The sequence below is a fragment of the Phoenix dactylifera genome, chromosome 18 (genome assembly GCF_051530095.1).
Source record: "Phoenix dactylifera cultivar Ajwa chromosome 18, Ajwa_hap1_PhDact_Kaust_v1.1, whole genome shotgun sequence".
In the NCBI taxonomy this organism is placed as follows: domain Eukaryota; kingdom Viridiplantae; phylum Streptophyta; class Magnoliopsida; order Arecales; family Arecaceae; genus Phoenix; species Phoenix dactylifera.
The window spans coordinates 9,510,918-9,523,827 of record NC_143207.1 but is presented as its reverse complement, the minus strand read 5'-3'; the positions used below and the strand labels follow the sequence as shown (position 1 = coordinate 9,523,827).

The 12,910-nt window shown below is 34.8% G+C and overlaps 1 protein-coding gene across 1 annotated transcript; it reads left to right on the top strand.

The window, feature by feature from the left end:
* Positions 1-2,288: 2,288 nt before the first annotated feature.
* Positions 2,289-11,231, top strand: LOC103718238 (sequence-specific DNA binding transcription factor). The gene is made up of 5 exons (XM_008806958.6): positions 2,289-2,649; positions 3,713-3,842; positions 4,353-4,553; positions 5,288-5,455; positions 10,405-11,231. The coding sequence occupies exons 1-5, from the start codon at positions 2,516-2,518 to the stop codon at positions 10,840-10,842; spliced, it is 1,071 nt and encodes a 356-aa protein (XP_008805180.4). The 5' UTR covers positions 2,289-2,515; the 3' UTR covers positions 10,843-11,231.
* Positions 11,232-12,910: the final 1,679 nt, after the last annotated feature.

Below are 12,910 nucleotides of genomic sequence, written 5' to 3'. Positions count from 1 at the left end.
ATTGCAATGTGGTCCAGTCATCTATCTATATTTTAACGTTGTTAACAATTTGTATAAAATATCTAAATTATCCTCCATCAATTGGGGGATTACCTATCAAAAGAAAAGCTGTTTTGAGAATGAAGGGGAAGACACACACGCACAGAGAGAGAGAGTAGGATTGGATGGGCAGAGGTGGTCGTCCATTGGTGGTAGGAATCAATTTGGATGATGGAAGAGATTGTTGTTGAGTAGAAGAAATCACTCTTTCTTTCTCCATCTCTTTCTTGTTCTTGATCTTCTTGATTTGGGATGTTATTCTAAAGATCTAGTGAAAGAACCTAAGCAAAAGGAGCATTTTCATGATCCAAGGGAAGGATGGAAGCCAATGCAAGAATGGTGACAGGTTCGCACAAAATAATAAATTTGTGATGATTCGGCATGAAGGAGAAGCTGGGGTACATCTTTCTTTCAATCCCATTTGGTTTATTTTGTCTCAAAGATCATTTTTTTCTATTTTCTTGAACATCTTTTTGTTATTCCGGTGTTCGAAGACTTAATGTTACTGAGGTTTGACTTAGAATTCTTGGTCCTCTTTGTGTGAGAAACACCCATACCAACTGAATTTGGACTTCTCGTTTGTTTTTGTTAAGATCAGTTGGAGCAACTGGGTTTTACAAGCACTAGCTAAATTTCTTGATATATTTTTGTAGTAGTCATTTGTAAATGTGCAATTCAATTAAAGACGATAATTTTCTTCTGTGTTTAGAAGAATTCATGATTTTAACCATATATTGCTAATATTATGCCTTATCTTTTTTGTCTTTTAAAATCTTTTAAAAGCAATATGTAGATTTTGGTCAAATTTATTAGTTAAAAAATATTTTTCAATCAAGCATGAATGCATGGGAACATTCTCATCTTGTTCATGCTGGATTTACCTATTCATAGCATTTCGCCTTCACAATAAAGATAATTCATGGTATTTTGCCTTTACAATAAAGATGTTTGTTTTTTTTCCACCAGAAGAGAGAGATTTTTTATCTCTACTTGAATTACATAACTGGTTCTTGCATCTTCTTATATATTTTTATAAATGCTGCATGACCTTTTGTTGATTCAGTAGAAAAGGTATTAATGAAATTATAGGTCTATTCTGCTATCACATGATGATCATGATAACAATTTTTAATGGAGATAAATAACGGAATTATATTGTAATGGAGAATAAATTGCAATGTCTAATTGTAAATTTTTAAAAATTTAGGGTGAAATTATTCATTGTCCAAACTTATAAAAGATGTTCTTGTTAAATATTTTTGAGTTTTTTGCATGTGAACCCTCCTTGTAAAATTTCTATTTGCATGTATATAATTTTTTTTATTTTTTTGCATATGGACCTGTACCATTTAATGTGGACAAAAAATAAACGACTTAAAATTAAAATAACCAAAATATCCTTATAGGTAAATATACAAAAAAAAAATTATAAGAGTATACATGCAAATAGCAACTTTATGAGGGTATTCCTACAATTTATCATATTTCGAAGGGTATACATTCAAAAAAATCTTTTAAAAAAAATTAAAACTCGACTAAAATTTGTCAAGTCTTTTATGATTCGCTTGGATTGACAAGTCAAAAAAGATCGAATCACATTGTTAATTTTCTTTTCTGAGATCTCGACTCGGTTAAATTGAAATATTAGATAATACTAATTCTCCATTTGATTTTGATATAATTATCATTATTGAATATATGACATTTACATATTTTTTTATTATTTTTAAAAGATTAAAGCATATCGAATTTAAATTAATATAGATACTTAGATTAGTTAAATATTTTTTAGTAATTTGTAAATGTTGAGTCGTTGTTTATTTTTGAAATTAGAATTTCATAAAAATAATACAATTTATTCCATAACAGTTGATATTATCATAATTTAATACTTATTATTATTTTTTATTAATAAATTTTCTTTACTGTATTTTGATTATTTTTATTGAAATTTTTTAAGTATATACTCTCCTAAATATGCGTAATAGCATGAATACCTTCACAAAATTTCTATTTGCATGAATACTCTCCTAACAGTATATAAAATTTTCCTTTTGCATGTCTACCGGTAAGAATATTTTAGTTATTTTAATTTTTAAATTATTTAATTTTTAATGTCATTATATGGTATGAATATATATGTGTGTGTATATATATATGTATATAAATATTTATATAATTTTATATATTTTAGAGATTGTACCTGTAAAAAAAATAATATTTTTAGGATCATCATGTTAAATATTTTTAGGAGCACGCTTGGTTTTCTGAAAAGAGCTTTCCAGAGGCAACCGGCTGAAGGGCGCAAGCATACAGAACCTGGCTTGCGAAGAATCCAATTACGAGCCAACCCGACGCAATCTACTTCCTCTGCCTTCTCTCGCCGCCGTCCTGATACAGCTTTCTCCTCTCGAACGCTCGCTCGCTCCCTCCGAAGGCCGAAGGAAGAGAGAGGTGAAAGGGATAGAAGAGAAGGATGTCGAAGAGTTTGGTCCAGCCGATCGGGCAGAAGCGGCTGACGAACGTGGCTATCGTCCGCCTCAAGAAGCACGGCATCCGCTTCGAGATCGCCTGCTACAAGAACAAGGTCCTTTCTTGGCGCTCCGGAGTGTACGTCCGCCTTCTCCCTCTCTCGCTTCCTCCTCAAAACCTAGTTTATTTCGTGTGTTTTGCTGCGCTCTTCTTTCTTTCTCCGTTTCTCTTATATGATGATGTCCAAACCCTAGTTTCACACTGGGCTCTAGAACTAACCCACAGGTCGTAGAGGATGTTTTGATAGATTGGGCTCTAGAACTAACCCACAGGTCGTAGAGGAAGTTTTCGATGTTTTCTTGAACTCAAAAATCGCATGTCATAGATTTATTCGTAATCAAGTATAGGAATCAGCTGAAACCTACCTAGCTATCAAAGTCAAAATCAGATTTTGATTAAGAAAAATCATTCAAAATTCGGATTTTTGAAACCTAGCTATCTTCTTCTCCTTCTTTAACATTTGGTCTTCTTATCGAGATTGTGGATACTTTGCTATTTGCATCACTAACGGTTTAAATTGTTGCTCATTGATCACGGGATCAGTTGCTTGTTATCTTCTGGTCCATTATATTCTGGACCTTATCAATGGCTCTTCCAAGCTGTCTTGATTTCTAACATTAGAAGGGTAATTTTGGTCCCTAGAGTGGAAGTATATTGATACTTGATTCATTGACATGCTAACGGAGATGTAACATCTCTTTGAATAAATTTATATAATGCTAGTGATGCTTTTCTGCAAGTTTTATAATGATAATTGTCTGAGCTTCAATGCTCTTTTATCCTAGATTATGTCTCTTGGCAATCGACACATTGCTGGTTTTAGCCGTCAGAGTATAAGCCAACAGAGATCTATGCATTACTTGCATTATGCAAATTCTAGTTGTTAATTTTGAAATGTGTTTAATACATTAGGGAGAAAATTATAGTACCCAGTCTGTATACACCCAGAATGCTCTTATCTTCAATATTTTCCATCACAGATGTGTCTGATATTTATCTCTTTTTGCACCTCTATGTGTTTAATGCCTATCACATTTGACTACTTCCTCTATAACATCTGTTTTGAGGGAATTCTGAGTATTTTATTTTCTACCATTGCTGGATGTGGAACTGTTGATTAACACTTCAATATCTGATGCAGTGAAAAAGATTTGGATGAAGTCCTGCAGTCACAAATTGTTTACGCAAATGTTTCTAAAGGAATTCTTGCAAAATCAAAGGATTTGATTGCAGCTTTTGGCACTGATGATCAGTCAAAAATATGCTTGGAGGTCAGTTGGTTGTCAATAATCACATTCTTGTGAGCTGATAATGTTTTTCTAATCTTTTTTGTTATATTCTGATACTAGAATGTATAAACAGATGATTTTAGCTAAAGATATTCTGTCATAGCCATTTCAGTCCTCAGTTTGTTGTGACACCTTTTATCACAAATCTGCAATTTATAGATGAATTATATAAGATTATTGTTTGACACAGTTGCGACAGATGTTGAGTAGATTTGGTGATTATGCATCTTTTGGTTCCAGCTACTCTTGGATTGGCTTTTCCATCTGAAACTTGGTGGGCAGTGATGCTATGATTTTTTTTTTTCAATAATATTTTATCACTGTTTTCTGGATTGATTAGTCTAAATGTGTAATATCTTTATTTGTTTATAGCTTGTTTATAAGTCTTTCTCAAATTTGTAAGTTCTTTGGCTAAATCTGGTAGGAATGGAATATATGTTTTCTGCAACTTACTAGAAATAAGTTTGCTTTCCTGTTTTGTACGGCTATCAGATTCTGGAAAAAGGAGAGCTTCAAGTTGCTGGGAAGGAGAGAGAGTCTCAGCTATCAAGTCAGTTCCGGGATATTGCAACAATAGTTATGCAGAAGACTATCAATCCAGAAACTCAGCGCCCTTATACGATCAGCATGATCGAGAGGATTATGCATGAAATTCATTTTGCAGTGGATCCTCATACCAGCTCAAAGAAACAGGTACTTTGCTTGTTATACATATCAGACAATCCAAATGTATCATGCTGCTGAATTTAGTCATTTGGGCAGTGTTTTTTTTCCTCTTTTTTAAACGCAATTTCCTTTGAGGGTTAGGGTTCACCATGCATTTCTACTATTCTAATCAAACTTCGCCGTATCGGTATTGGAACTCATACCAGTACCATCCTATTACAGTTTCGGTACATGGTACGATACGAGACGGCGAGGCATACTTGGTATTGGTATGGTATGGGATAGGATGCCGGTTTGGTATTAGTATGGTATGGGATAGCATACCGGTTCGGTATTGGTATGGTACGGTACGCTCGGTATGGCGCGGTACCGACCGGTATGGCAAATTTTGATTCTACTTATATCTTATGCAACTATTAGAAGTAGGATTTCATTTTGTTTGTCTTGGAGTTTTACCAATTCTCACTATTTCAGTTGTGTAGTGTCTTATTGGAAAATGCTGGTCTTTTGTTATCAAGCCTTCTTGAGAAATTAAAATCAACTTAAAAGAATCCAACATTACTTTTGAGTGTAAGGATTTGACTTCCTTGTACAATTAGTGGTGAACTTATTGATGTTGGATAAATGCAAATACAAAAGCAATTGATATTAGTAATTTAGTATCTGTAAGTATAACTGGATCTGGTATCCAAGCATAATGATATTTGTGTTCCATCAGAACCTTAACTGAAATCAATCGGTTTTTTCTCTCTCTTTTGCAGGCTCTGGAAGTTATACGTGAGCTTGAAAAACACTTCCCTATAAAGCGATCCCCAATGAGACTTCGGCTTATTGTACCTGAGAAGAATTTTTCTGTTCTCATGGATAAGCTCAATGGATGGAATGCTAGCATTGTTTCAAAGGATGAATCTGGAAATCAGCTATCTGTTGTAAGTCTTAGGAGCTCTTGTTGAAATGAAATTTTCATAACTGATGATTTTGCTGATTATTTGTACTTTAAAACTCTTTTGAGGCACATGTACCATTTTGCTCCATGCTTTTCCAAACTTTCAATATCTTGGATTAATTACAATAGTTGCTGGAAATAATATGAGATTGATATTATAGTTATTTCAACAACAGATTTTTGTAGCAGAATTATCAATGGTAGTTTCAAATGTTAGAACCAGTTGTTTTGCAATTGTAAAACTGACATTTTCCAGCAATTTATGTAGTTTGGAAGGCTTTCATTTTTAAGATCATTATATAATTGCTATCTTCTCCCTGACTTTGTGCAATGCCTTATGTCGTCTAAAATATTATGTAATGTTCCTTTTATATAAATAATCTGACCTCTATTATTTGAAAATCAATTTTTGTGTCGATATAATAGATGGTAGATTCATGGTTATAAGCATATAAAGTACAATGAAGAAATTAAGAAGGCCATTGAGCGTCCTACTTTTGAGTTCTTCATATCAGTTATTATGTGAGCTATTTCATGAAGGCCATAAGAGGTGTCTTCATATGTTGCTCTTTGTTTGTTCTAGACTACAAGAATTACATGATCAAGAGGCTCTATAATTTGATTTTCAGTAAGAAGATTGTTAATAAAGCTTATCCATTTCTAGTAGGATTAGAGGAAAGATTGAAGGAGCAATTCTGAGAGTAGATGGATGGACTGATATAATGAATTTTGAAGGGGGATTTAAATGATCAGGCAGGGACTACATTGTGGAAATTGGTTTGGTGATAGAAAATGCAATGGGGTTCCAGTACTTAAATTTGACAGAGCAGTAGCACAAAAACATTAAACTACCACAAGTATATCAAATGTGCCCCAGATAGATTATTGCCTTCCAAAGAAGAAAAGAGAGATCAACGTGCAAGCTCTGTAAGATGATACGGACGACATAGGTTGATACTCATCCAGCAGGAGCAAGAAGAAAAATATTAAATGATGAATTGCCACAAATAAAATGGTAAAGATTATATGAGAGAATGTGACATCTTTTAGTGATAGGAGCTTAAGATCTGAACCAAATAAGATGTGAGATCACATTGCATATTGTTTTAGGTGAATTGCTGGAGTTGATCTCGGAGAGTTTATTCACATGTTCCAAGGAAACTTGGTGGTGATATAGCGACATCCAAGAGTTGATCAAGGCAAAGAGGGCTTACTCAAGGAATAACAAAGAAATGATAGCATCAATGTCTTTGAAACATGTTGAAAAGCTGAGGATAGCAAACTGTTCAACTTATGATAATATATATGCTAGGTTGGTTTCAGAAAAAGGCTAGGTAGAAATTTGTATACTCTCTAGGATGAGCGAGAGGAAACCTAGGGACATTAATCAAACTATATATAGGATAGGTGGTGATGATTCATCTTTGGTAAAGTCTGGAGAATAAATTAGCAAGGAGAGATTATTTTTGGAGATTGTTGAATGAAAACTCCCTTAGATGGATTTGTTTAGATGAATCATGGTCAGGGATTTTATGGGCCTGTACAACAAAGATCTGAGGGGCCTCCATCAAGTCGAGGTACTTTAATTTTTGTTGAAGGTTGTAGGAAAATGGTGGGACGATCTGAGGTAATATGGATGGAAGTTGTGAGGAAAGACATGGAGAAGCTTGGGAGAACATGAGAGGTGGTCCTAAATTGGAATACTTAGCGAATAAAGATTTATAAAGACAAATCCAGTTAGTTGGGAAATAAGGCTGGATGCTTATAACTTTGATTAAGGAGTTGCCAGGTATTATTTCTTTCAGCCAAAAAATTGACGTGGAGATAGCACTGAAGATGGTATGGCGATCAAGGTAATAGGATCCTAACAATTACCAAATAAGTATTAATTAATTATCATAGCTGGCTTGGTTTTGCTAACGTTTGTAATAAAATCTTGAAAATCAGGACTTTGGCAAATGATTAGGAAAGATTGATGCATCAAATATTGAGAAAACGACAACAATACGACAACAATTCAATAGAACAAATTTGGACTGGCGAGGAAGAGAGAAGCTGTTTCTTGCTTGTGCAAATAATGGAAAATTTTAGAGCAAAATGACATACAAACACTAAGAGGGCAGAAAATGAAGTACAGGAAGAGCTAATCTGGTGCACTTCGAGGAAAAAAGAAGATGCACGTAAATTGGACATTGAATCTGTTGAGGATTCAAGCTGGGGTGGTGATAAGTGTTATTCAAGTAATGTTGCAATAAGTGAATTTGCAATCATGATGGGGCTGTACAGTATGCACCAAGGTTCAGCACTAAGTCCATGTCTTTCTACATTTCGTTGATTTAGTTATTTCTGATACTCTAAGAACAAAAGGATAGTGTTTTTATTAGTAAATGAGATCATCTTGATTGATTGGAGTAAAATCTAAATGCTAATTTAGAATTACTGAGATGATGGAAGGCCTGAAATTCAGTAGAATTAAATCTTCATATGAAATGAAATTTCAATTGATGTAGAAAGAAAATGTAAACCCCAATTAAAATAGATGGCCTGGTTAGTTGACATAAATGGTGATGTTTAATCCCTCATTTGAATGATAACCGGTGATTGACGCCTGCCATCAGATGTCTGAAAATTTTTTTGATGCTTGGACTCCGGGCGTCATCCAATCTTCGGTGAAGACAAGAGTAAATGAGCCTATGTCTCACTGCTGGAACAAATCACAAGCAACAAATCAACTGAAGCAAATTACATGTTGGAAGACTTTGGATTCATCAGAACATAGACCTTCTTGGTGACTGTATTTATAATTGATTATCCAAATTCTTCAGATTCAATATAAGCAACCTAATTATTTTTATAACTTCTACAACTCTCCTGTGAAGTGATATTATCCTTAATCTCCGATGGGACTGGGAATATATCATCCATGGCTGTGTGATTTTTAACCATGATTTCATAATATTTTTGAGGCCCTTCTGTGGTTGTCTTGATTGCAAATTCAGTAAGATGAGTCGTAATGCTCTTTTTGTTGCCCGCTATCTTATTTTGTGCAAGGAGAAATTACTGGCTTCTTTTTTTTTAAAAAAAAAATGATAGCTTCTTTATGTGCTTGGTATTCTTTGGGCTGCTGGTGCTAAGATGCTTCGGCTGCGATGTAGATTTTGCAAATCTTGTAGCTTGAACTTCCTGTGATTCAGTTTACTTACAACTGCGTTGAGTGATGAAATAAAAGGTTGTAGGGATTTCACGTTGCATCAAGTTTATTGCACATACTAATCAATTAGTGACATTTTCTAGGTGTCCAAAGACTCCTCTCACTTTGATATGATGACTGTCCTTGACATGTAGACGTGGTGGGCAAACTGCGATGATACCAAACTGAAATCCTTGAAGAGTCTTCTCTGTTTTCGTTTATGGTACAATGGAGTAATGATTCAGCCCTCACTTTCTGAGTTTATTTTCCTTCATGCAACACGAAGACAAGTGTGAGGCCTTTCTGGAGCTGCAAGTCAGCATCCTTTCTATCCTCTATCTCTTCTCCTTTGCTCCATTTCTTCTCTTCTCCATGTTTCTTCTTTGTTAGATAGCTGCTGCTGCTGCCACTTTCCCCTTATTTGAACCCTATCCTAACCATAAAACAACCTTGAAAACCTTATTACTAATTGATTTGCCTGAAACATGATAGTTCTCAGCCACCATTTTAGCAGCTGACTGCTGCCAGGTGCCTCAAAAGTGAATCAATCTGATCATCTGCTACAAAAATCCTGTCTTAAAATCAATCCCTATATCTGAAATACTACTATTATGAAGGCTGCTGTCTTGTTCTACTGCAGCAGTCATGTTATTTATTTTTCCTTGTCTCTACATTGCCATAAAATGGCTTGTAAATGCTCTCTACTTCATTGATTGTGACAGTTCTTTCCATTTTGCTGATTGGTGTGAAAAACACCTGACATCACTTGGAGGAACCATCAAGAATTGAAGTCACTCCATTGCTATGATAATCTTCTACATTCTGATCCATCGAAGGGTTTTTGACTGTAAATTGTTAGTTTTATTGCTGAGGTTGTTACATCTAGTGCCACCCCTGCTCACTGAGTGCACTATAGTTACCCTTGTTTTTGCATTGGATTAATTATATCATAGTTTAGGCATTTTTGTATTTGCTTACTAGGTAGGAATCATATCAATTTCGTTAGTTTCAGATTTGAACAATTTCGTTATTTGCTTCGCCGTTGTATCTTACGAGCGCATATAGAGTCTTCCCTTTGGTTTTTCTACATCATATTTGATGCCAAGCTGATGTGTCACAGCCCGTAGAGGGGAACCTATTAGGATTTTGCATGGGGCTGGAAATGTATAGGTTGCTGAAAATTTGGTTCTCATTTGAGTTTTAATTAAAAAAATGTATTCCAAATAATGGAATTTGGATGCACAATTAACAACAGAAGTGGTCACGATTTGAGGGAGTATGGACCAGGTCTCACACTAGGTCCACAGCTTCATGCAAGGAATTAGCATTGATATTGAATTTTTGTTTTTCCAAGACTTCATTCTACAAATGATCAAAACATATTCTTTATACACCTTGGTAAGAAGAAATGCTTGAATTTATGTTGAAAAATTGAAAAAAGAGTACGTGAATTGTGAAAAAGGATTTCGAAAATCTTTCAATAACACCAGAGGCTATTCGTCGCATGACTGCTTGATAAATAATTATTCATGAAGCTAGGCCTATGAGACAAGATGTTATGGTTATAATTTTATTTGATCAAGATCAACACATCATTGACTTTGAATCATTAGACCTTTTCCAAAGATTTATCATGTAAATACAAGTATCAATATGTACATACATACAGAGTGAGAGAGATAGATAGATATAGATATAATATGCATTAACTTAATTTCTAATTTTACATGTTTATGGTGCAGGTCTGTGAAATAGAACCTGGTCTTTTCCGTGATTGTGATGCTCTAGTGAGAAATTTGCAAGGGAGGTTGGAAATACTTGCTGTGTCAGTGCATGTGGAGGGGGATTCTCATGTAGACCAGTATGATGATACTGAAGACCTTCCCTCAAAGTCCACGAAGGAATCAGTTTTTATGGTCCAAATAAATGAGAGATTACAGAAGCAGAAGATTTCTGCCGAAACTAGAAGTGGTGAAGAGCAGGTCAAGCAGAACAGATGTAGCACGTGTGATGCCGTTGTAGGAGATGCGAAACAATATAGGGAGCACTTCAAATCCGAATGGCACAAGCATAACCTGAAGAGAAAGACGAGGCAGCTTCCTCCACTAACTGCTGAGGAATGCTTAGCTGACATGGAAGTGGGTGATTTGAAGGCGGATCTGAAGGAATATTCCTTCTGAAGTGAATAAAGTTCAGATATGCCAATTAGTATTAGCTGATAGTTACACAAGAAGCGTGTATGCATACATACTCGTGAAGTTAATATATAGAGTTGATTGGCTTGGACTTGCTGCTACCTACTCTGGTTAAAATGCAAGCATAGGAAACTTAGATGACGTTATGGATGAGAATACTACCCTTGCCTGTTTATCTTAAAATATTCCAGTGACTTCATACTAGAGTTAACCAATTGCAACCCTTATATATGTAATTGTACAAGGATTGCTGCAATATTCATCCAAGTTGGATGTTTCTGTTCTTCTCCTCCCTCCCCTTATTTTGTATGAAATTCAAAAAAGTTTTGTCATCCCATGCAACCAGAGTGCATGCATGGCTTAATTTCATGAAATTTTCACGATTTCTCTTTTTTCGTCGAGGATGAAATTTCCATGATGTAACCACGTCTTGCTTCACTTATTTGGTCTCTCAGCAGGTTTTGGAGCTGTCACCTGAACTAACTCGACGGTGTTCGTCAGCTTTCTCTCTCCATTTGTAATGCATCACTGCAGGCAACACCATGAGCTGAGATAGTTACATGCATATTTTTTGTAGACAGGTGTAATCTTCTTACTACATGCTTTTAGTGTCAGTGTGCTATATAACATAATTAAGCATTGACAATAGTAACCAAACTTTAGATTTGCCAGATAGGATACTGCATTGGTCAATTTAATGCATACTTTGTTTTAATGCCAATTGTGGTCTTGGTAAACTTCCAGCTGCAAATAGAAAATAAAGCTCGTCTCTAAGTTCTTATAATTTACCAGGTTAATCTTGAAGGAGCAGTGCTAGGGATGCCTGTTTCATGCATAAAAAAGTTCTGGTTCACGGTGCCAAGGCGATCTGTGCAGCTTATGAGTGCAGTCTATGGGGGTGCGTCAAAATATGGAGTTGACGAGGCATTTAGAGACCTGGGATCTTTCTGTGTTTGAGCATTTTCCATCTTAAAAAGTCATGTATTTTCTGTTTTTCTTACCCCAAAAAAAGCATGTATTTTTTCCAGCTTAACAAATATGCATCTTTTCCCGTGCCTTTGCAGTTTATTTGTGATTAGCGTGGCTATTCTAAGTGCTAATGCGTTTGGTAAAGTCAGAAGAATCATAACAGGAAACATCAATAGTTATCAAATAACCAATTTAGTGCTCCAAAATTACTTCAGATTAATGAAATATTCATCAGGTTTGCATCATTATGTGAGAATCATCAGAAATCATGTCTGATACTCCTGGAAAGCCTTTAAACCTGTCGGCAGAAGTTCAGGGCTGGTCCATTATCTAATGAAATACAGATATTTCAAATTATTATAAGAAGCAGCAGTTGTACGCATGCGTTTAATCTTCAAGAGGTCTATCAATAGGCTGCATAAATGAAAAAGGACATATCAACAATGAGAATGGGAAATTGGACATAGACTTTCTGAAAAACTAATGCCTGAGAATATGATGCTTGGAAAGACAGTTTTCGTATGTTTGGTTGACTATACGAAACTATCACATTCTAGAGCAGCTTATGTTTAGTTGAGCATCTCTTAGAAAAGTTGTGTAAACTACATGTTACTTGGAAAGATAGTTTTTGCATGTTTGGTTGACTATACAAAACTATCACATTCTAAAGCAGCTTATGTTTAGTTGAGCATCTCTTAGGAAAGTTGTGTAAACTACATGTTACATCCTTAATAAGAGAAAAGAGCTTATTATATTCTATCTAAAACTCAAAGTTTTTACATAAAAATTAGACTTTTTCATTTCTTATATGGATTTTTCTTTTCCATAAAATGTGATAATCTTATTTCTATGGAAAAGCTACTTTTTTATTTTTTTTTAAAAAAAAAAACTCTAACCAGATATGAATTTTTTTTTTATTTTTTCGTTGATCATATTTTCCTCTCTTCTCCTCCCGTGAACCAAATGAGTCTTTAAAAGAGGCTCTACAATGTTCCAAGACAACTAGTTTATACAAGTCAGAACTAAAACACTTCCTCTCAGTGTGCACCTCTACTAGAAAAATAATTTCTATACCTATAAACAA

Coding starts and splice junctions, on each gene's coding strand:
- LOC103718238 (XM_008806958.6), top strand. CDS start 2,516: ATGTCGAAGAGTTTGGTCCAGCCGATCGGGCAGAAGCGGCTGACGAAC. Junction 4,554..5,287: donor ATACCAGCTCAAAGAAACAG/GTACTTTGCTTG, acceptor TCTCTTTTGCAG/GCTCTGGAAGTTATACGTGA. Junction 5,456..10,404: donor CTGGAAATCAGCTATCTGTT/GTAAGTCTTAGG, acceptor TTTATGGTGCAG/GTCTGTGAAATAGAACCTGG.